The sequence below is a fragment of the Podarcis cretensis genome (assembly GCF_951804945.1).
Source record: "Podarcis cretensis genome assembly, chromosome: 15".
Taxonomy (NCBI): Eukaryota; Metazoa; Chordata; class Lepidosauria; order Squamata; family Lacertidae; genus Podarcis; species Podarcis cretensis.
Window position 1 is genome coordinate 45,659,801 of NC_137185.1, and position 21,900 is coordinate 45,681,700.

A 21,900-nucleotide genomic window follows, 5' to 3' on the forward strand; every position below is an offset into this window, starting at 1 on the left:
AACTCAGAACCCGAATGCTGTAAAGCCGGAAGTAGATGTTCCGGTTTGTAAACTTTGCCCTGGAAGCCGAACGTGCTCCCGAGCTTCCTTTTTTCCTGTTGTGCAGCAAATCTGAGTCCCCTGCATAGTAATTAAGCCTTCCCCTCCCGCTTCTTCCCTTGCATGGCTCGTTTGCATCCCCCCATTTTAATTTAAGCCTTTTCCCTCCCACTTCTCCCCTTGCGCTGCTCATCTGAGTCCCTGTCCCCCCTGTCGTAATTGAAGCCTTCTGTTTCTGATTGCAGTGTTCTGAGGTAATACTTGATGCTTTTGTTTTTGCTATTTTTTGCGTTTTTGCATGACTTTTTCATTTTAGTGACTGGCTTGTTTTTCATTTTATGGCTACCATCAGTGCAGGTAAGGAAAAAATAATTATTTTAATTTTTATCATCTACAATACTGTCTTATTTATAGTACAGAACATTGATTATTGCTTTCATTTTATGGATCAGTGGTCTTGTTAGATAGTAAAATTCATGTTAAATTGCTGTTTTAGAGGTTGCTTTTCATAGTCTGGAACGGATTAATCCATTTTCCATTACTTTCTTTGGGAAAGCATGTCTTGGTTTAAGAACGCTTTGGTTTAAGAACGGACTTCCAGAATGGATTAAGTTTGTAAACCGAGGTACCACTGTATTGATATGCATTTATGCTGTTCTGTTCTGAATCACTTTGGGCACATTTATGTAGGAAAGCAGCATACAAATAGAAAGAATAAATGCATATTACCTGTTAAAATGGAAATGATAGGGGTATATGGAAAAGGTGTACAATCCCCCTCTTTCCCTCTGCATGCAATCTGTCTCCCCTCCAGTCTCCTCTGTCAGTTACTTAGGTATGTATGTGTGTCCAGCCTCAAAGGACAAAGGTCTCTCATGGCTATTATTCCATCTGGCTGCGTCTTTGCCTGAAGTGGTCCCAATTTTATTTTTTAGGTTTGCATGACCCAGAAGTGTGTGGATAGGTCTGTATTAAAAACAACTTGTGATCCAGTGAAAAAGTGCAACAGGAAAGGAGTAAGTAAAAGCAACATTATTTTCCTAATAGTATCAGATGTGTGGCATATTGCTTTGCGAATATGTTTAGCAGTCATCCCCTCTCCAGGGCTACGTGGGAAAGGCAGTTTTTCCAAGGAGCAGCTTAGGAGGAGCTCCTTTTATTCAATTTATGCATCTCTTTACTCAGACAGAATGAGACAAGTTACAGGGATAGCAACATATAAAGTAATATAAAGATAGAATAAGAATCCTGATACCAATGCTGGTGTGCAGATACTTATAACATTTTTTAAAAAAAGATTGATCTAGTATTTTCCCATCACACCTGCTGACCTTTGGCTTTCAAAATTCTGACATCTGGGTAGAATCAGTGATGTAACCTAGGACAGGTCAAGGGGTGGAGCCGGGAGTCTAATGACCTCTAATACGGTGTTCTTGAACCTTGTGTCCCTAGGTTGTTATGTATTCAGTGGTCTTTGTTTGCCTTAGCTTGAGTCTGAGCTCCTGTGTTCTGATTCGATACATGATGTCCAATCACAGATATTTCAGGATTTGGGCCACTGCCATTGCCCCTTGAATTCTGAGTCGCGATTCGCAGCTTGGAAATTTAGACAGCCAATCACGTTGGGAGTGGGAGTGGCCAAGGTTTCCAGAAATGTATATAAGCACTTGCTTTGCTTCTGTTTCCCAGTTATGTAGTTCAATAAAGGTTCTTGCTGTTATCACTGTGTCTTGCCTCGTGGCAACCCACCTACATTTCACTGGCGATGGAGGTGGGATGCTAGGCTAGGTATACAGTCCTGGCTAGCTTCCACGAGCTGAAATCACTGCTGGGGAACTTTCGCCTCAGCTGAGCTGAAATCACTGACTGCAGCCACAAGGCAGATCACACAGAGCGAATATCATTGCCACCCATGGCCGCATTGAGGAATTTGACACCACGGTTACAGGGAAATGGGACTCCTATGCCACCTGGCTTGAGTTCTTCCTCATAGCCAATAAGGTGACTGTCCCCAAACTGAAGCGGGCTATGCTGTTCAGTGTGTGGGCCTGCTACATTTGAGATTGCCCAGGCTCTGGTGGCCCCAGCCAAGCTAAACAAGACAACGTTTGATGCAATAATGCTGAGGCTGAGGATGCACTTCGCTTCCCAGCCATCAGAGATTGCCTGCCGGTATGCCTTCTACAAATGAGACCAGGCCTCAGGTGAATCCATTGTGGCCTTTGTTGCAGCTTTGCAGCAGGCCTTCTGCCACTGCAACTTCAGTGACCTGGAGACAATGTTCTGTGACCGTATTGTGTCTGAAGCTACAGCGCCGCCTTCCAGGTTGCCTTACATGAGGCCTCGACAGCAGAGACAGCTGACAAAACGAGAGAGACTCGCCAAGCGCACAGCCCACCCATGGCACGGAAGGCTGAGGCTGTGCATTCTGAGGAGATTGTGGACAGTGAGGAAGACGAGGAGGTCCTGAGACTGCTCCTTGACTCATCCAAGCGTTTTGGCCAACAGGGGTGCCTTGCACCAGTTGTGGGGGCCTGCATGAACGCCAATCATGCTGTTTCCATGGCGCCCAGTGTCGGCCATATTGCACACACCTGCCAAATGAAGGAGCAGCACATACCTCCAGCACACACCGGGCAACCAATGTTAGGGACTGGGGAGGGTCGTCGTGGGATTTCACGTGTGGAAGAATGCCACACCATCACAAACTGTGCCTGCACAATGAGGCCAGCTGCCATGTCTATTCAGAGTGTGCAGCAGCCAACCTGTGACTTCTCAAGTCTCCAGGGGGTCCCATGCAAAATGGAGGTTAACTTCGGGTCAGTGCTTTCAATTATTTCTGCAGAGACGTACCGTCGCATCTGCCAGAAGGGGGAAAAACTGCAACCGTTTGAGGTTTGTGCCTGTTTAGGGCATCAGCACATTCGCAGTCAAGTTCAGTCATTTTAGCAGACCCCTGCAGCTGGTGGTTGTTGATGGCCACCTCACCAGCCTCCTTGGCCTCAACTGGTTCGATGCACTGGACATCCATGTCACCAGGGTGCAGCACATCAGCCAGTTATAGATAGGTAGCCGTGTTGGTCTGCCATAGTCAAAACAAAATAAAAAAATTCCTTCCAGTAACACCTTAAAGACCAACTAAGTTAGTTCTAGGTATGAGCTTTCGTGTGCATGCACACTTCATGCACACGAAAGCTCATACCTAGAACTAACTTAGTTGGTCTTTAAGGTGCTACTGGAAGGAATTTTTTTATTTTGTTTTCACATCAGCCAGTTCAGCTACGAGGCCATCTGTGACGAGTTCGCAGCTGTGTTTCATGGGGTGTTGGGGTGCAACAAGGGCCCACCAGTTGCACTGAGTCTCAACCTGGCTGTTGTACCGATTCACATGAAGGCTCAGTGGGTGCCATTTGCCCTGAGTTTCTTTCATTTTGGCTGTTCAGCTGGAGAAGATGTCCGCTCGATCTCTGGGTTGATTTATGATGTTTTTCTACTCATTAAAGACTTCTTTAGATTAGCAAAAAGCCTGCGTACAGTCTTTGATTTATCACCGACACAAGGCACCTTTCTGCTGCTGCAATACTTTGCTGAGAGCCAGGAAGAGAGCTTGAAGCTCAGATCGGGACAGGGAAGTATGCCGGGCTCCATTACATTCCTTACAGACCAGCATTCACCTGGTGACCTAAAAGTGAAACGAAAGAAGTGCCATGGACAGATCACTTCCTGGTGCAACTGGACTTCTCCGTGACCCTTCCCCTCTGCAGGGAGGTGGGACCAATTGGGATGGTCCGCCCCCGCCACTTAATGGATCCAAATGGTTTCCAGAGAGTGGTAGGGGATGCTTTATCCCATGTTGATGGCCTTTCAGCTGATGGCCCGTTGGAATGTGGAGTTAACAAGGGCTATTGACTGTTTGGCTCCGAAGCGCCCTCTCCGATTGCATGGAGCCCAGACAGCCCCTTGGTTTTCCACGGATCTGAGGGCAATGAAACAATCGCTGAGATGGCTAGAGCACCAGTGGCGGATAACTCATTCTGAATCTGACCGGACACGGGTTAGCGCTCAATGTCAAGCCTACAAGTGGTGATAGTGACGGCGAAGAAGACCTTCTTCACTGCCTCTATTGCATCTGCAGAAAACAGCAGCATGAGACTCTTTCAGGTGGTTCACAATTTAGCGGAACCACCTGCTCCATCGGGGCCCAGTACAGGCCACATGATCTCCTGCAATGGTTTTGCAAAGTTTTTTGCTCAGATTCAGAAAGAGGTAGACTCTACTGTGGGAACAGGACTGGGGCGGGAGAGTGCTAGAGTCCTGTCTAGTCAAGTTGCGTGGGGTCAGTTCCAATCTGTTACCTCTGAGGATGTGGACAGGCTGCTTGGACGACTGAAACCAACCACCTATCTCCTTGCCCATCCTGGCTTATAAAAGCTAGCCGGGAAGGGCTGGGCGATAGGCTCTGCGGGGTAGTGAATGCTTCTCTCTGTGAGGGAGCCTTCTTTAGATGCGGCCAATATGGCCAACTATTGCCCAGTCTCTAATCTTCCTGAAATATACTCAGAGTCGCAAAGTGATTTCATGCTCTTTATTCAGCTCATAGTGGTGAGGAGGAATGGAAGTCCCGTCATAGTATCTGCTTTATATACATTATTTACACAATGGGCTGCACATGATTGGCTAATTCCGGTCTTCTCCTGGAGGCCAATCAGGTTGTGGATTCACTTCTATCTGGAGCTGGATTGGGTGGCTCCTGCCGACCAATCATACTGCTGCATTGTTCTAGGACCAATCAGACTGCTGCATTCTGAATCCTATTGTTCTAGGAACAATCAGACTACTGCAGTTTGGATCCTATTCAACTCAGTACATAACACCCCTCCCCTCTAAGTTCCAGTTCTGCCCGGGAGGTCGCATTCATAGTCCTCGAGGTACGCCGGCGGCCTACTTGTGCGTTGCGGCCTGGGGTGTTCCCCGGTCTGGGGTTCAGTTTCTGGCTCGTGTTCCAAGGATGCTGCCTGTGATGGGGCCGTTTGGTCTGGTGCAACCAGCTCACTCAATCGTGGTTCTGGTTCCGGTGTCCTTTCGGCCTTGCGTGTCCCTTCTGTATTTACTGATTCTGCCTCTCCTGCTGGCCCCTCTTGTTCTATGGGCCTCATTGCCCCACTGTTCCCTTGGGACTCCTCTGACCTGTCCTCCTCCTGGTTTTCTCCTGGGAATCGTCGCCATATCTGGTTGCAGTGGCGGCGCCAGCATTGCCCCCCATCCGTTAGCACCTCGTATGACACGGGGCCAGTGACCCTGGTGACTGTGGCAGGTACCCATGCTGGGCCTGCCCCAAAATTCTTTGCATACACTGGGTCCTGGCCCATGAAGGTCCGGGGGTTCCTGCCTTCCCCCACCACTACCTCATCCTGAGCTCTATTGGGGTGAAGGCGGTCCAATCTGATTGCAAGGCGCCGACCCATTAGTAGTTCAGCGGGGCTCCGGCCAGTTGTTGGGCTGGGGGTGCTATGCTAGAAGGAATGTGGCAAGGTGGTACTCCCAATCTCCTTGCGTCATGCGGCGGAGGGTGTCCTTGGTGGTCCACACCATGCGTTCTGCTTGGCCATTGGTGGCAGAGTGGAATGGCGCCGAATGGATGTGGCGGATGGCGTTCTGCGCTGTGAAAGGTTTGGAATTCTCCTGACGTAAATGCAGTCCCGTTGTCTGAGACGAGAGTGTCAGGGACCCCGTGGGTTGCAAACAGCCTGCGTAGTACCCAGATGGCTGTGGACGTGGAAGTGGACGGTACCAGTGCGACTTCCAGCCATTTGGTGTAGGAGTCCACCACTATGAAGAATGTTTTCCCCTGAAAGGGGCCAGCGAAGTCCACATGCAGGCGTGACTATGGTGCTCGGGCAGACTCCCAGGACTGGACTGGGGCCCTTGGGGGATCTGGGCGGGATTCTTGGCAGGCCTGGCAGTGTTTGACCCAGGCCTCTATCTCTCCGTCGATCCCCGGCCACCACACATAACTCCTGGCAAGGGCCTTCATTCTCACTACCCCTGGGTGTGTCTCGTGTAGGGCTGTGAGGACCCTTTTGCGGAGGGGCTGGGGAACAACGACCCTGCTTCCCCATAACAGGCACCCCTTGTGGGCCGACAGTTCATGTTTGCGGGTTGTGTAGCCGGCGAATTCTGGCCCGGGGCTGCTGCTGGGCCATCCCCTCCACACCCAGTCCAGGACCCAGGAGATGACCCTATCTTTCTTGGAATTGTGTGCAACCTCTTGTGCCTGAATAGGGCGGTCGGGAAGCAGCTCCAGGCTCATAACCTCTTGTGCAGGTGCTGAGTCAGGGCCTGTTTCCGGTAGTGGTAGTCTGCTGAGGGCGTCCGCATGGCCCATCGCCTTCCCAGGGTGGTGAATCAGTGCATACTGGTAGCTGGCAAGGAAAATTGACCACCTGAGGACGCGAGGAGACAGCACTTGGGGGGTCTGCTTTTCGGGGGCAAACAAGCCAAGCAACGGTTTGTGGTCAGTCACCACGGTGAAGGGCCGCCCGTACAAGAAATCATGGAATTTTTTAACTCCCTTCACGATTGCCAGACCCTCCTTGTCGATTTGCGAGTAGTTCCGCTCGGTTGCGTTGACTGTCTGGGAAAAGTATGCCACCGGTACCTCTCTTCCATCCGGGAGTTGGTGTCCCAGGACAGCGCCGATGCCATAGGGCGAGGCGTCGCATGCTAGCACCACCGGCAGCCTCTCGTCGAAGTGTGCCAAGACCGAGTTTGAGACAAGCAAGTTCTTGACTACCTGGAATGCAGCCTCCTGGCGCTGGCCCCGCACCCAAGGGGCCCGCTTGTCCTGGAGTCTGTGTAGGGGCTCCGCTACCGCCACCTTGTGGGGAAGGAAGGAATGGTAAAAGTTCAATAGTCCCAAGAAGGCCTGAAGTTCAGTCTTGATCTTGGGTGCTGGGGCATCACAAATGGCCCGTACCTTGTCCTCAGTCGGGCAGACCCCTTCTGCGTCCATCATAAATCCCAGAAAGTCTACCTGAGGCACTCCTAGTAGACATTTTTCCCGCTTCACCTTGAGACCTGCCGTCTGGAAACTGTGCAGAACGGTGCGGAGGCGGTCCTCAAACTCCTCTGGTGTGGGCCCCGCAATCAACACATCATCAAAGAAGGGGGTGACGCCAGGAATCCCTTTAAGGAGAGAGTCCATTAGATTCTGGAATATGCCTGGTGCCACACTGACACCGAATTGCAGCCGCTTTACCCTGAACGCTCCTCTGTGCGTCACAATTGTCTGTGCCTCTGCTGTGGCCTCATCTACTGGCAGCTGTTGATATGCTTGGGCCAAGTCCAGCTTGCCAAAATTTTTTGACCCAGTCAGGGTGGCAAGGACATGGCTGACCACTGGCACTGGGTATGCGTTGGCCGTGAGGGCCTTGTTTATGGTACATTTGTAGTCTGTGCAGATGCGGACTGAACCATTAGGCTTGACAGGTGTGATGATTGTTTCCCAGGGGGCATTAGGCACCGGCTCCAGCACTCCTTGCTCCACGAGCTGGTCCAATTCCTCGTCTATGCGGGGTTTCAGGGTGAACAGGACCCGGCGGGCCTTGAGCCTGACAGGTCGTACTGCGGGGTCAAGCTGTAGAGCAATGGGGGGGCCTGTATACTGTCCCAATTTCCCATCGAAAACCCCCGGGAATTCCTTGCATATGGCGTCCACGTCCACTTGTAAGCTAGTGTGGTTCACCCCAGTGACGGCTAGCCCCAGTGGTCCAAACCATGCCAATCCTAGTAAGCTAATGTAGGGGCCCTTGACCACAAGCAAGTCCAGTTGCTGCATCCGCCCTCGATATTGCACCCTGAAGGTCCCCACCCCCATTGTGGGGACCTTACGTTTCTGGAAGTCCCGGAGGGTGAATGGGGCCAGCTTGAGTTTGGGACCCCAGTAGGACACAGTTTCCTTAAGGTCCTTGCCGAGATTATGGATAGAGTTGAACCCGTGTCAAGCTCCATGCGGCACGGAGCCCCCTCTATCTGTACCTCTACATAAATTTTCTCTACGTTGGGGTGGGGCAACTGGTATACCTGGAAGTCTATGAGCTCCGTTGAGTTGCCTTGGTGCGTTGGGCCCCAGGACCTGGGGCTCTTGGATTGGTCATCTGATGCCTGGCGTCGGGGGGGCCGAGCCCGACACACCCGGGTGATGTGTCCCGATTTTCTGTACTGCCTGCACTCTGCGTTGTGGAAACGGCAGGTCCTCCTCTTGTGACTTTCCCCGCAGCTTGCACAGTTCCCTCCTTCTCATCATGGCAGCTGTGGTATGTGTGCTGCTTGAGTGCGCTGCTGTACTCGGTGCACCTCCTCCCTGTCAGATCCTGAGTCGTCGGTGAGGTCTTCGTGGTGGACCTTCGGTTGGGATGGCAGGCTCGGCCGTGCCTCTTGCGTCGACCTCTCAGCAGCTTCCGTTGCCAGGGCGTCCTCCAGAGCGACCTGGAACGTTAGGTCCTTCTTAGCGTAGAGGCGTCGTTGCAGCTTCTCATCCTTCAGGCCACCGACGAAGCGGTCACGAAGCATGTTCTCCAACTCTGAGAAGTTGCAGAACCAGACGGCTTGGCGGAGAGAGGTCACAAACCCAGTTATGGTTTCCCCAGGGGCTTGCCGCTTTGCGTAGAAGGCATTTCAACGAGCCACCACTGAGGGCTGCGCTGAAAAGTGCCCCTTCAGCTGTTCCATTATTGTTTTGTATGGAACAGTAGCGATGTCTTCAGGCGCAAGGAGAGCCCGGGCGATTTCAAACGTCTCCTCTCCGCAGATGCTGAAGAATATCGCCCTCTTCTTGGCATCTTCTTCGTCGGTGACCCCTTTGGCTTCTAGGAGGAAGGTGAAACGGGAGGCGTACGCTTCCCAGTCTCCAGATGCTGGGTTGAACGGCGAGAAGCTGCTGTCAGTTGCCATTCTGAGTTCCTTGTGTCCCGGAGCTGAAGCCTGGATACACGGTGCGAGGCAGCAGTGCGGCAGGTAGCGGTGCTGCGGTGCTGTGTGTGGCAGTCAGCTCAGCGGGATCCCACCTTCATTGCCAGTGAAATATACTCAGAGTCGCAAAGTGATTTCATGCTCTTTATTCAGCTCATAGTGGTGAGGAGGAATGGAAGTCCCGTCATAGTATCTGCTTTATATACATTATTTACACAATGGGCTGCACGTGATTGGCTAATTCTGGTCTTCTCCTGTAGGTCAATCAGGTTGTGGATTCACTTCTATCTGGAGCTGGATTGGGTGGCTCCTGCCAACCAATCAGACTGCTGCATTGTTCTAGGACCAATCAGACTGCTGCATTCTGAATCCTATTGTTCTAGGACCAATCAGACTGCTGCAGTTTGGATCCTATTCAACTCAGTACATAACACTTCCATTCTTGGGCAAGGTGAATGGCAAAGGTTCTTGCTGTTATCACTGTGCCTTGCCTTGTCGGAGCCCACCTACACTTCACAGGTATTGCTGGACTGCAACTCCCTTAATACCCAGACAGATTAGGCAATGAAAAACACTGTTCTAGCAGAAGCAAACTTAATTTGTTTATAGTCCCATGCGTGGTGTTGGCAGTTTAACTGCACTGAACCTTTGCTTGTATCCAGTGTGCAGTGAAGATGTTGCTCAGTGAAGGAAGTGATTGTGGGAAATCAGTTCCCCATGGCTGCTACAACAAGGTGTTGTGTTGCTCTGCCTCCATACAGCTTGTATAACTAATTGTCGGGGCCAGAATTTAACTGTTGGTCAGGGCTTGCCTCACTCTGTGTGTGGCACTTTGCAAGCAAAGCCCCAACAACCAGCTGATTGTTGCCAAGAGAGCACCTGTCAGATTTGACCTGCTTGAAGTTGGGGAGATAAGGATCAGGCCCACTGGCTGGACCTAGTTCCCCATCCCTGATCGAACAGAGACAGCAACTGCAGACGAAGCACAGAAAAGCATCCTGGCATTTCCAGAACAATCCTGTAATGGCAGAAATATATGGAGTGAGTGGAGTAGTCAGGATGAAAGTTGGGCTTCATCAAACATTCTTTGGAAGCACTCATCTCAAATGCATTTACCCTTTGTTGGAAAAAAGTAACTGTATTCCTGAGAGGTCACGGATAGTGGCTTGCCTGGTGTTAGGATAGTGAGCCACAGTTTTGGGAGGGCTCCTGTCACAGCTGCAATGGAGGTATAAAAGCAGGACTTGTTGAATTACCACCTGCTAGTCAAGTTGGTGGAGCCCTGCTTGAGGGAGGGGGCATATAACAACCAGATCTGGGAGATTACTATGTGTGAGATGGGAAAAGAACTGAAGATGACAGCCTTCCCCATGCTAGTGTCTTCAAGATGTTGGATGATGAAGACTACTGGGGGATGGGTAGTCATGGCAGATCGATTGCCTCTCATCAGTGGCTGGCTGATAAGAGATAACTGCATGGCATATACAGCCAGATATATTTCCCTTTTTTCAATATTTTTTGGTCAAACATAGGAAGTTGTTTATTGACAAGGTAGACCATTGAACTGCCTACATAATGGCTCTCTAGTGTTTCAGGCAGAAGTCTAGCCTAGCTGCTAGATGCCAGAGCATTGAACAAAGCTTGCATTTTCCCATTGTGCTACAGTCCCTAAGGTGAAATTATGGTTGCAAAAGCCCTCAGAGTGGCAGGTTGTATAAACCCTGGCAAAAAAGATAGTCAATTAAAGGAATTGCTCATGGATCATAAGTACCAAGTTGTTATGTGCTTATATATCATATATCTTCTGCAAACCTTCATAATGGCAAAACAGATTCAAAATATTGTTTTAGTCAAGTATGGCTTTAAAGTATGTCACTATTTGAACTGATCGGGATAACTCTGAGTGGATGCTAGTCCCCAATACTCATTCAAACTTCTCCAAGTTGCATCCTAAATTCTTTGGGTCTTGCTAACACTTGAAAACACTTGAGGTGTCTCAAGAAATATCAGAATCTCTCAAATATGAATTAATTTCACATATTAATAATTTTAACATATTTAAAATTGTCCAGGGCATTTTTTTGGGGGGTGGACTCACTTCGGACAAGGAGCAGAGTCAATGGATTAACCACTTGTGCTTTGCATAAAGCTTTTTCCCTCAGAGAGATAGATAAGATTCTTGAAGGATTTTCTTCCCAGGCTTGGGAGGTTAAAAGATGGGGGAAATTACCATAAAACTGTTCTTGCTGGGTTGAATTTCTGTAATAAAGATGAATATATTGCCTAGAATGATGTTCCTGTTCCAAACTTTTTTGAATCTTTTACCTCTTGTTTTACCTTTTATCTCTTGTTCCAAACAATACCTGTTATAGTTAATAACAATGGAAAAACAATTGAAAAAATATATCCAGGTTTTTATGGCAAAGGAAAAAAACCATGGGTTATAAGATGTGAAGGAAAGGGGAGGATTAAGTGTACCAGATCTCAAATTGTTTCATTTAATGTGGATGAAGGAGTGGTTGACATCAATGAGATTACAAAATTAAAGGAACAATTAATAATGGAAGGTTACAATCTTCATTTGTTCCCTTATATGCCATCAGTAGAGAGGTTTAAGATGGGTTTTAAAAAATGGAATAGAGAAAGAAAAGACAGACTTTGAAACTGACCTGTGTGCTGATGATGAACGTGTTATTGCAAAAATGTATAAACTATTGTTGAAATTTGAAACTGAAGAGGAATAGGTTTAAAAAATGCATGACAGAAGAGAAACTAGTTTCAGTGGAGGTTAAAATTGATGAAAATGTTAAAATCACAGCAGAGCTATCAACCCAGGTGAATAATTTTGTCAGGGAAGAGTTAGAAGTTTCCAGTTTCTCAGAGGGAGAAAGCATTCCCCAAGGGGGGAAAGAGAGCAGTGAATCTAATAGAAGAGAACAGGAGGAACAACAGGGAGGGACCGGCTGTTCCCAGGAAAGGCAAGGGTTCAGTTCTAGGTCAGATTCGGAGGAGGGGAGATACAAGCCAGCTCTAGCCAGGAGGGTAGGATAAAGAGCGGGAAAGCGAAGGGAAGGGCGCCTTCGCCATTTTGAGAGAGGCTGGTCATGGAGAAGCAGAGCTCAGAAGGTAGCTGAAAGAAGTGACTCTGAGGAAGAATATTTAAGAACCGTTTATAAGACTGTTTTGTTAATACGCAATAAAAAGTTTTATAAAAGAACAAGAAGCGTTTGTGTGGTGATCTGAAGAGGACAACGACCTCGACAATAACCGTTCTAGGGGTGCAGCAAGTAATCCAAAGATCCAAAATAGGGAAGACACCGGGCCCTGATCGGCTTCTGGCAACTTATTATAAAAAACTAGAGGAATCATTATTCATACCTATGAAAGATACAATGAACGATTTTACAAAACTGAAAGTTACCAAATTCATGGAATAAAAGTTTCATCACCCTCATTCATAAACAAGGAACAGATCCCTCAATCATTGCAAACTATAGACCCATCGCCTTGTTAAATAATGAGTATAAGACCTTTACTGACATCATAGCAAACAGACTGAAAGCAGTCCTAAATGACTTAATTCATAAAGATCAAACTGGATTTCTTCTAGGACATCATATGCAATCCAACCTTAGATATGTAATTAATGTTTTAGAATACCTAGATTGTAAAATTGATAAACTGCAGCTTTAAATGTTGGTTGATGCTGAAAAGGCTTTTGACCACATTTCCTGGAAGTTTATGAAAAACTTAATACAAGAAATTGGACTTGGTGAAAATCTCTGTAAAGGAATAAATGCCATCTAATTGGAACAATCGGCTAAATTAATCATCAACTGCAAAATCACGGATGAATGTAAGATAAACAAAGGAACTCGGCAAGGGTATCCATTGTCACCCCTGATATTCATCCTGGTGATGGAGGTTCTGAATATCCAGATACGGAAAGACCAGCTTGTTAAAGGAATCACCTTGAGGAATAAGGCATATAAACTCAAAGGCCTTTGCCAATGACCTACTCATTATGACAGAAAATCCTGTCGAGAGTGCTGGAACTGATTAGAGACTTTGGAGAAGTGGCAGGCTTCAAAGTGAATACCATTAAAACAAAATCCTGGTGAAAAATGTATCAAATTTGGAAAAGGAGGAGTTAGAAAAAACATTGGGCCTAAAGATATGCAATAAAGTAAAATATTTAGGTATTTGGATTACCTCTAAAAATATAAATTTGTTTCAGGATAACTATATGAAAATTTGGCTCGAGATTAAAAGAAATCTTGAGATATGGAGCAGGTTGAAATTGTCATTTCTGGGCAGGTTCTCCATTTATAAAGATGAATGTGCTCCCAAAATTAATATTTCTATTTCAAATGATCCCTATACTGGGTGGAGCGGGCTGCCTCAAAAATTGGCAAAAAGAAATTTCCAAATTTTTATGGTTAGGGAAAAGACCTATAATTAAACATTTATTTATTTTTAAAATAATATTTATTAGTTTTAAAGCTTAGAAAAAAGAAAAGGAAAAAAAAGACAAAAGGAAAAAACAAAAAAACAAAAAAAAATACAATACATAAACAATACAAAACACAACCTTAACAAATTAAACTAACACAATAAACTAAACCAAACAAAACAAAAACAATTTAAAAACATACATCATACCTTTTCCATATTCTATCTTTCATTCCCTTGTATCATTGACCTCCTCTCACCTCCCTCTTTGTATTCCACTTCCATTAATTGTTTCAGCAATTCCTTTCCAACTTTCTCTATTTTCTATCATATAAATGTCTTAACATATTTTTAATCTTATTTCCATTAAAATTAGTATACTTATTTAAGCTTAACTCCTTATAGCATTTCAGCTAAAGCCATAAAATTTCCTTCCAACATTTTTCTATCACTCATTAATTTTACAATATTTCTATATATAGACTTTAAATTTCCAATCTTCTTCCACCATCTCCTCTCCCCAGTCTCGGACTCTACCAGCCACTTCTGTCAACTCCATACAGTCCATCAACCTGGAGATCTTATGTCCGAGGCTCTTAACTCTTTTCCACGTCCCTTCTGCCAGTCTTCTTCATATTCTTTGATGCTAAAGAGCAGATCTCGGGGAAACTCCAATCCAACGATACTTTTATTCCTTCTCGACAGGTCAGCCAGATTTCCATAATTAAAACTAGGATCCATAAAGTATTTCCGGGCATGTTTCAAAATTCCTCCAAATCCAAAGGCCCCCAGAACTCCAATCTCCTCCTGACCCAAGTCCATATTCCAAAAGTCAGTTATGTCAGAATTCAGGGCCTCGGTCAGAGGTATGTGCCTATCTCTCCAGGCACCGGCTGAATTCTTTCGACCTCCCTCCGGCGACTCCCGGCAGGAAATACACACGAGGTCCGTTCCGGCGATTTTCCTCAGGCTGTGAGAAAAACACACCAACTGCTTCTCCTCCTTCTCCTCCCTGCATATCCCCAGGGAGGGGAATCAGACTCAGACAGAAATGTATCTACATTGCGTTTATTCCTGTCTTTCACTTCAGTACAGAGAAAACATGTCCGCTCTCTTCAACAAACAGAGAGAAACTCCAAACTCCACCCATGTACATCCTGTACAGGTCATATGACACACACACTGAGCTAACATCCGGTGCTCAGTACAGAATGGACTGCCCCTTTGTTTCCATGGCAACAGTCACATACATCCTGTCTGGCTTTGCAGCCACAAGCAGCTGACTGAGCTGCTGGCGCCTTTGCTTGCTGCAGCATTGCTGCTTTAGAATAACATACTCCCCCTAAAGTATCAATGCGTGCAGCGAGCAAAGCGTCATCCAGAGAAGAAAACAAACAGTTGTTATACTTATAACACTCCCCTGTTGTTTCAGTTCCACCCTTGGAACTACCCGCCACTAGTTTTACCAATGTACCTCTCTGGTTGTGTGACTTCCAAGGAATGAGTGCTTCTGCATTACCTTGGTTAGCAACTCTCTGTTGTGCCTTTGTCTCTGACTCAGACACAGCTTCAATTCGACCTTGGTCGTTTACAACAGCAACACATGCAATAGCTAGGTTTGCAAACTCCTTTGAATACCTCTTGGGTGGTACACCCTTTGTTGCTCTCTCAGACCTACGTAAGAGGTGCTGCTCTCCCTTGCTTTCTGGTTCAGCCTCTGAACTCTCTGGAGAACCAGTACTAAGCTTAATCAGTGGTTCATCCTCCTCTTCTGAGGGTCTAGTCATTATGTGAGATTTCCTCTCAATGACTGTGACAACTGAGCTGTCTGAGCTATTGCTGTCATCATCAGTACTACTGAACTCAATAAGATCAAACTCATCATCATCATTATCAGAATCATCATCATCTCCTGTGGGAAATGTGTGAACAATCACTCGCTCCTGTTCAGGAGCACTCTCTAGAAATTTTGTGAGAATCACCTTACCAGATTCAGACAAAATTACTCTGTAGAGACCCTTTTCATAACCCACAAAAATGCCTCTGGCATTCTTTACTCCACCTGGAGCTTCTGTCCTCACATGAGACCCAAAAACCTTGAAATGTGCAACAGAAGGTTTTCTGTGGAACAGTTTCTCAAAAGGAGAACTTCCCAATTCATTTGAAAACTTTCTCAACCACGTATAACAAAATGACATTAGCGACTCAGCCCAGTACTCATGTGGCAGATGTGAACTAAGCAATTGCGCTTCCATTCCCTTTTGCAATTCTTTGTTCACCCTAACACAGACACATCTCTTCCAAGCTTCTTCGGAAGCTGCAATTTTGTGTCTTATCCCTTTCTTCTTCAGGAACCTCTGGAAATCCTGTAAGAGAAAAATTGGCTTCTCATCTGTACAAAGACAATCTATGTCAGCATCATGCATATTTTTAACCTTGTCACAAAACTCTTTAAACCTTTCTAAGGCGTCTTTCGGTCTCTCCAAAAGATAAATCCAGACAAAACCTGTAAAAGAATCAACACATATTAGGTAATACTTTGCATTGCCTCTAGATGGTGCTAAAGGACCAATCACATCAGCATACACCCGCTGAAATGCCTTGTCGACCCTCGAGGTGACCTGCTTGGCGTTCTTCTTGGCTACACCTGCAAAAGAGATCATGTTAGAATCACAAGAATTACATTCCATGTAATCACTTTGATCAAAAGTCAACAAATACAGTCCATCTTTCTCTTCGGCAGAAAGATACAGCTCTCCATCTTTGTAGATCTCGCAGTTCTCATCATCATAGGACAGTTTTAGTCCCTTCTTGGCAATCTGCGAAACGCTGAGCAGATTGTACTTCAACTCTGGAACCAAATAAACATCGTTTATAGTCAAGTTCAGACTTTTAAGATACACAGTCCCAGTTCCGGTGGCTTCCAGCTCTTGACCGTTGGCTTGTTGTACAATGAAGCTTTGCTTCTTAAACGACGAAAACAAATCCCTACGATGGGTCATGTGAACCGTCGCTCCCGTGTCTAAAACGAAGGAATTCCCCACTTGTGGTGTGGCTTTTAGGGACATCAAAGCCTTTGCAGGCTTCGCCTGTGACTTGGCATGACTTCTGCCTGACGCCTCAGACTTCGTGGAGCTTCCCTTGGCTCCTTTGTTCTGACGTGGCTTCTTGCAGTACCGCTGAAGATGCCCAGTCTGTCCACAATTGTGGCATCGGACAACGTTCAAAGCTACAGCATTTCCTCCAGTAGCAACAGCAGTGGGGGTGTCTGAACTCCGTTCTTCCCTCCCCCTGTCCTTGACCTCCAGTGCGGCAAGTCTGTCATGTTCGTTCAGGACGACGGCAAAGACCCTGTCCGACGTTAGATCTTGCGCTGGGAGAGACCCCAGCTGACTGGCAACCGTTTTGTAAGTCCGATTCAGGCTATTGATCACCATGAAGCAAAACACTTCCTCATCCAGATGGAAATTGCGTTCCACCATCTGCTGACGCAGAAATTTCATTTCCGTCAGGTGCGCTTGAACATCTCCATCAGGCGCAAGCCTCAGGTTAGTCAGCTTTTCAAAATACAGCAACGCTGAAGAACCTGCATCTCTCTGATGTGTCCTTCTCAGCGTGTCCCAAACATCTTTCGCGTGCGGTAAATCTTGTATATGAATAAGCTGAGAGTCTGACACGCACAGAATTATAGCCGTTCTGGCCTTCATATCCTGTGACTCCCAAACAGGCGTTGGTGCTGCAGGGATGGGGTTCTCAATCACCCTAAACAGTCTCTGATTCTGCAGCAAGGCCTTCATCTTAATAGACCAAGATGCATAATTGTCACTGGTCAAGAGGGGTGGAGAAGGCAGAACTCCCTTCTTGGCATCCATTTTGAGTCCTTGCATTGACTCTCAAACACAAGCCTCTAAAATCCAATAGCTGGCTTGTTTACACTCTGTGCACCTGGCAGCTATAACACTGGCTGCTTGGAAAGTCCCTTTCCAACAGTTCCTTTGTAAGGGCCTAGTCAAAACACGAGCTGTTTTAGCCTCTCTGGGCATAGCCTGACTTCCAGCCCTTATCTGCGTTGCTAAGCAACCACATTCCTTTCCTTGGACAGGAAAAACCACAGGAATGTTTGGAATGCAGACTCTTCTCTCACGGAGCTGTTTTTCCCAAACGTTGCTCCCATGAAGCAGAGAATTAATCCATCTGCATTCACACTCTTAAGCCCGAAAATCTCATACCTGGGCTCCGTAGCTTGGCTTTCAGCTTCTTCTGGTCAGCTTCTAGCTGCAGAGAATCAGCATCCATCTCAGGCTTCCATGGAGAGGGATGAATACAGTCTCCTTAATGCAGACTCCCATGGATCGTAGCAACCGTCAACTGCTACCAATGTCATAATTCAGGCTCGGTCAGAGGTATGTGCCTATCTCTCCAGGCACCGGCTGAATTCTTTCGACCTCCCTCCGGCGACTCCCGGCAGGAAATACACACGAGGTCCGTTCCGGCGATTTTCCTCAGGCTGTGAGAAAAACACACCAACTGCTTCTCCTCCTTCTCCTCCCTGCATATCCCCAGGGAGGGGAATCAGACTCAGACAGAAATGTATCTACATTGCGTTTATTCCTGTCTTTCACTTCAGTACAGAGAAAACATGTCCGCTCTCTTCAACAAACAGAGAGAAACTCCAAACTCCACCCATGTACATCCTGTACAGGTCATATGACACACACACTGAGCTAACATCCGGTGCTCAGTACAGAATGGACTGCCCCTTTGTTTCCATGGCAACAGTCACATACATCCTGTCTGGCTTTGCAGCCACAAGCAGCTGACTGAGCTGCTGGCGCCTTTGCTTGCTGCAGCATTGCTGCTTTAGAATAACAAGTTAATCCCTGCATAGAGGGATCTTTCCAACTTTCCTTTTCTAGTCCAGGCCAGGCTCCGATCTTCAAAATCTGACTTTTTCTAGTCTCAATCATAAAGGGCCTCAACTTGTAGTCCTCAATTTGCCTCTGTAAGGCTAAGGCTCCCCCTTGTATTACTTTAGGTTCGACAACAGCAACTTTCTCCTTCTCCTTTTCAGCAATTTGTCCTGTTGAAATAGATTCCTGTGCCAAATCCTGAATAATTTCTGTATTGGTGCTCACTTTCGGTTCCAAAATGTCAATTTTAGTAGTCATAGCATCCATCTTTTTATGAAGCTGTTCCAACAAGTGGCTTATCTTAGAAAATGCATTCCATAAGGCTTCTCCTGTCGACATTCTTGAATATCCAAGGTCAATCTCTAGTTCTCACAGTTCTTATCAAGCAGCTGGAGATTTCCCAGCTCCACTCTTGTAACAGTTTCAAAAGCTCCCTCTAGAGGGGAACAGTCTCCACTTGTATCAATCTTTTCCAACACAGATCAAAAAGTAAAGGTAGTTTCAATTTTCAGATACTTTTCCTCCCTTTTAAACGCAGAAGCGGACAGTGGAAACAATATATTTCTCTTATTTAACTGACTGTCAACATCCATTCTCTTCGCTGTCAATGAACTCTCCCGAAACGTCAATCACTGGGAGCCCATTCCCAGGTTCAGAGCAGTGGTAATTTAATTTTAATCACTCTCTCCTGCAGGATACACAGTCCAAAATTTCCCCCCTCTTCTCCTGCTTCCAAGGGGGGTCTAATAATTTCAATCGATGGAAGTTTAATCCTTTACATAAGGCTTTCCAAGACCTTAACTTGTAAGCTCTTTGCTTCAGTCTATTTGAAAAAGGGGAAGGCGGACTTCCTGTTTTGAACCTTCCCCATTCGATGCCAAATTAAGATATTTAAAGATCCAATTTTCCGTTTTACTCACGGGTTGTTGTTTAAAATCCAATTGTCCACAAGAAAAAGTCATCGCTCTCCGGCAACAGCAATGCGGCTTCACTCCGTGAAAGAAGCGGTCGATTCAAAGCACCGCGCTGCTCACCCCACGTCGCTCCGGATCCCCAAAACAGGGTTTCCCCGCGAGTAGGGGAGGCGCAAAAGGTGCCAGCCGAATCCCAGGTTCACAAGCTTCTTCCGACTGTGATTTCAATGGGTCTCCGCCTTCGCCGTGGCGGTACAGACCCAACTTTCCATGGAGCAAGTTCCTCCCGATCAGAGGAGCTCCGCCATTGCCAACCCGGAAGTCCCAGAATTAAACATTTATTTTTAATTGACATAAAAGACAGAGGAGGCTTCTCCCTACCTGACCTGAAATTGTACTATGAAACGGCCTGCCTCATTTGGTTAAAGGAATGGTGTTCGCTGCAGTACCCAGACCTCTTAGATTTGGAGGGTTATGATAACCGATGGGGATGGCACACATACTTAGCGGATGGGAAAGCAAAAGTTCATAGGAATTTTTCAAACCATATTATTAGAAAATCCTTAGTGACGGTTTGGGAGAAGTATAAAAACCTGCTCGAACCCAAGGTTCCCTGGTGGATCTCGCCAATAGAGGCAAAGGTGGTCAAGAGAAAAAAATACCCAGGGACCCTGACCAATATATAAAGTACACCTAAAGGAGGATAATAACCAACTGAAATTAAAAAGCTTCGGGGAAATAAGAGAGTGCCTTTTTGATTGGTTTCAATATCACCAATTATTTGAGACATTCAAAATTGACAAACAAAAGGGTTTTTCCACTGAGACTTCTAGATTTGAATCGGATTTGGTGAACTCCAGAATTAAAACACTTTCTAAAGTATACCAACGCCTCCTTGACTGGGAAGTCGAGGAGGAGGAGGTTACAGCGGCTATGATTAAGTGGTCGCAGGATTTTGGGTACTCAATAACACTGAAGCGGTGGGAAAACCTGTGGAAAACAAACTGGAATTTTACAGCCTGTTACACTCTGAGAGAGACTTTTCTTAAAATGCAGCATCAGTGGTATTTAACCCCCTGGAAATTGTCCAAGATGTTAAAAAATGCCCCAAATAACTGCTGGAGGTGAAAAGAAAAGCCAGGTAAAAAACTCAAGGTATTTTGGGAGAACATCCACATAGAATTGGAAAAAAAAATGTTAAAGATATATTTCAATAAGAAACCAGAAGCTTTGCTTTTGGGAATCACAGATTCAGATATTCCTAAAAAGGTCAGAGATCTTCTTATATGCTACAGTAGCACAAGAGTTCTCATTGCGGCAAATTGGAAAAGTGATAAAGTCCTGTCAATATTATAATGGTCACAAATTGGCTGAATACTCGAAATTAGATAGCATGTCAGAAAAAATAAAAAATAAACCAAAACATGTATTTATCTCAAAATGGGAAGTTTTTAAAATATATTACTCTAGTTAGTTAAAATATATTAGTCTAGTTAGTCTAAGGTCATTTGCTGCATTTGAATAATTTCAGTAGCAGTATTAAGAATGTGGTAAAACCTATGAATGGATCAAAGGATATTAAATTTGAACAAATAATACAGAATCTGTAATAAGGAATAGAGTCTGGTCAATAGAAAAAGACCACTTTTATTTTATGTTTTGAAGGTTATTAGTTGATGTATTAATTCTCTTCTTTTTGCTTTGGCGGTGATGGAAATTTATTTTCTTTTTCTGTATGTTGTGTTAATGTGAATGGTATGTGAATGGTATCAATAAAATTAATTTTAAAAATGCATGATTTAATGGGGAAGAAATTTTTGTTAGAATATAGAATATAGAATAGAATATTAGATGGAACAATAGGAACATATGTGGACTAAGGGTTTAAAATTTACATTGTGTTACGATCGTAAAGAGAATTTCCATAAAATGATGTATCATTGATATTTAACTACTAAGAAACTATTCAGAATGTATAAAGATGTTTTAAATGTTTGGTGGAAATGCCAAGAACACGAAGGGACTTTTTTTTCATGCTGGGTGGACATGTAAAAAGGCTAAAAAATATTGCATTCAAATGCATCTGTCAGAGCTGCCTCTAGGTCCCAGCTCACAGAGGACCAACGCTAGGCTGTCGTTATGTACAAAAGTCTTTATTGAGGTTCAGTTTCCATTTCAAAGCCGCAGCGCGCAGCTCTACGTCTTAAAGCCTAGACCGGCGAAGTACCGTCTGAGTCTCCTCCCCTATGACACCAGTTTAAGATCCTAGCCCTGCTCCACCTTTTACGCTGCTCTCTCCTCCTCTGGGTCCTCCTGCCCGCTGGGGCATTGCCCTTTCTGGACTCTTCCGACGCTGAGTCGCTTAGCTCCTCCCCCTCCCTCCGACGGGCTTTAGGACCCGGTTCCCAATCCTCATTCTCTGCTGTCCCGCGCTCCTGTACATTTAAACTTGCCTCTCGCGCCAACCCAGTGACCTTCCTCCTGACCGTTACACTACTCCGGTCACTGCTTCCCTCTTCCGGGATGCTGGCCGGATCTGACCTCCCCTCCGTTGTCTGACTCTCCGATGGAGGTGTGGTCAGCCCTGCCTTATCTTCTCTCCCTGGTGGGGAATG

General features: G+C 46.0%; 1 protein-coding gene across 3 annotated transcripts in view; it reads left to right on the plus strand.

Annotated features, from left to right (window-relative positions):
• Nucleotides 1-21,900, plus strand: part of LOC307203844 (disintegrin and metalloproteinase domain-containing protein 2-like) — a 61,695-nt gene that overhangs the window by 33,902 nt on the left and 5,893 nt on the right. For all 3 annotated transcript variants that reach the window (XM_079955027.1, XM_079955025.1, XM_079955026.1), the window contains one exon: nt 975-1,055. In XM_079955027.1, the coding sequence (XP_079811153.1) occupies nt 975-1,055 (81 nt within the window). The remainder of the gene's footprint in view (nt 1-974; nt 1,056-21,900) is intronic.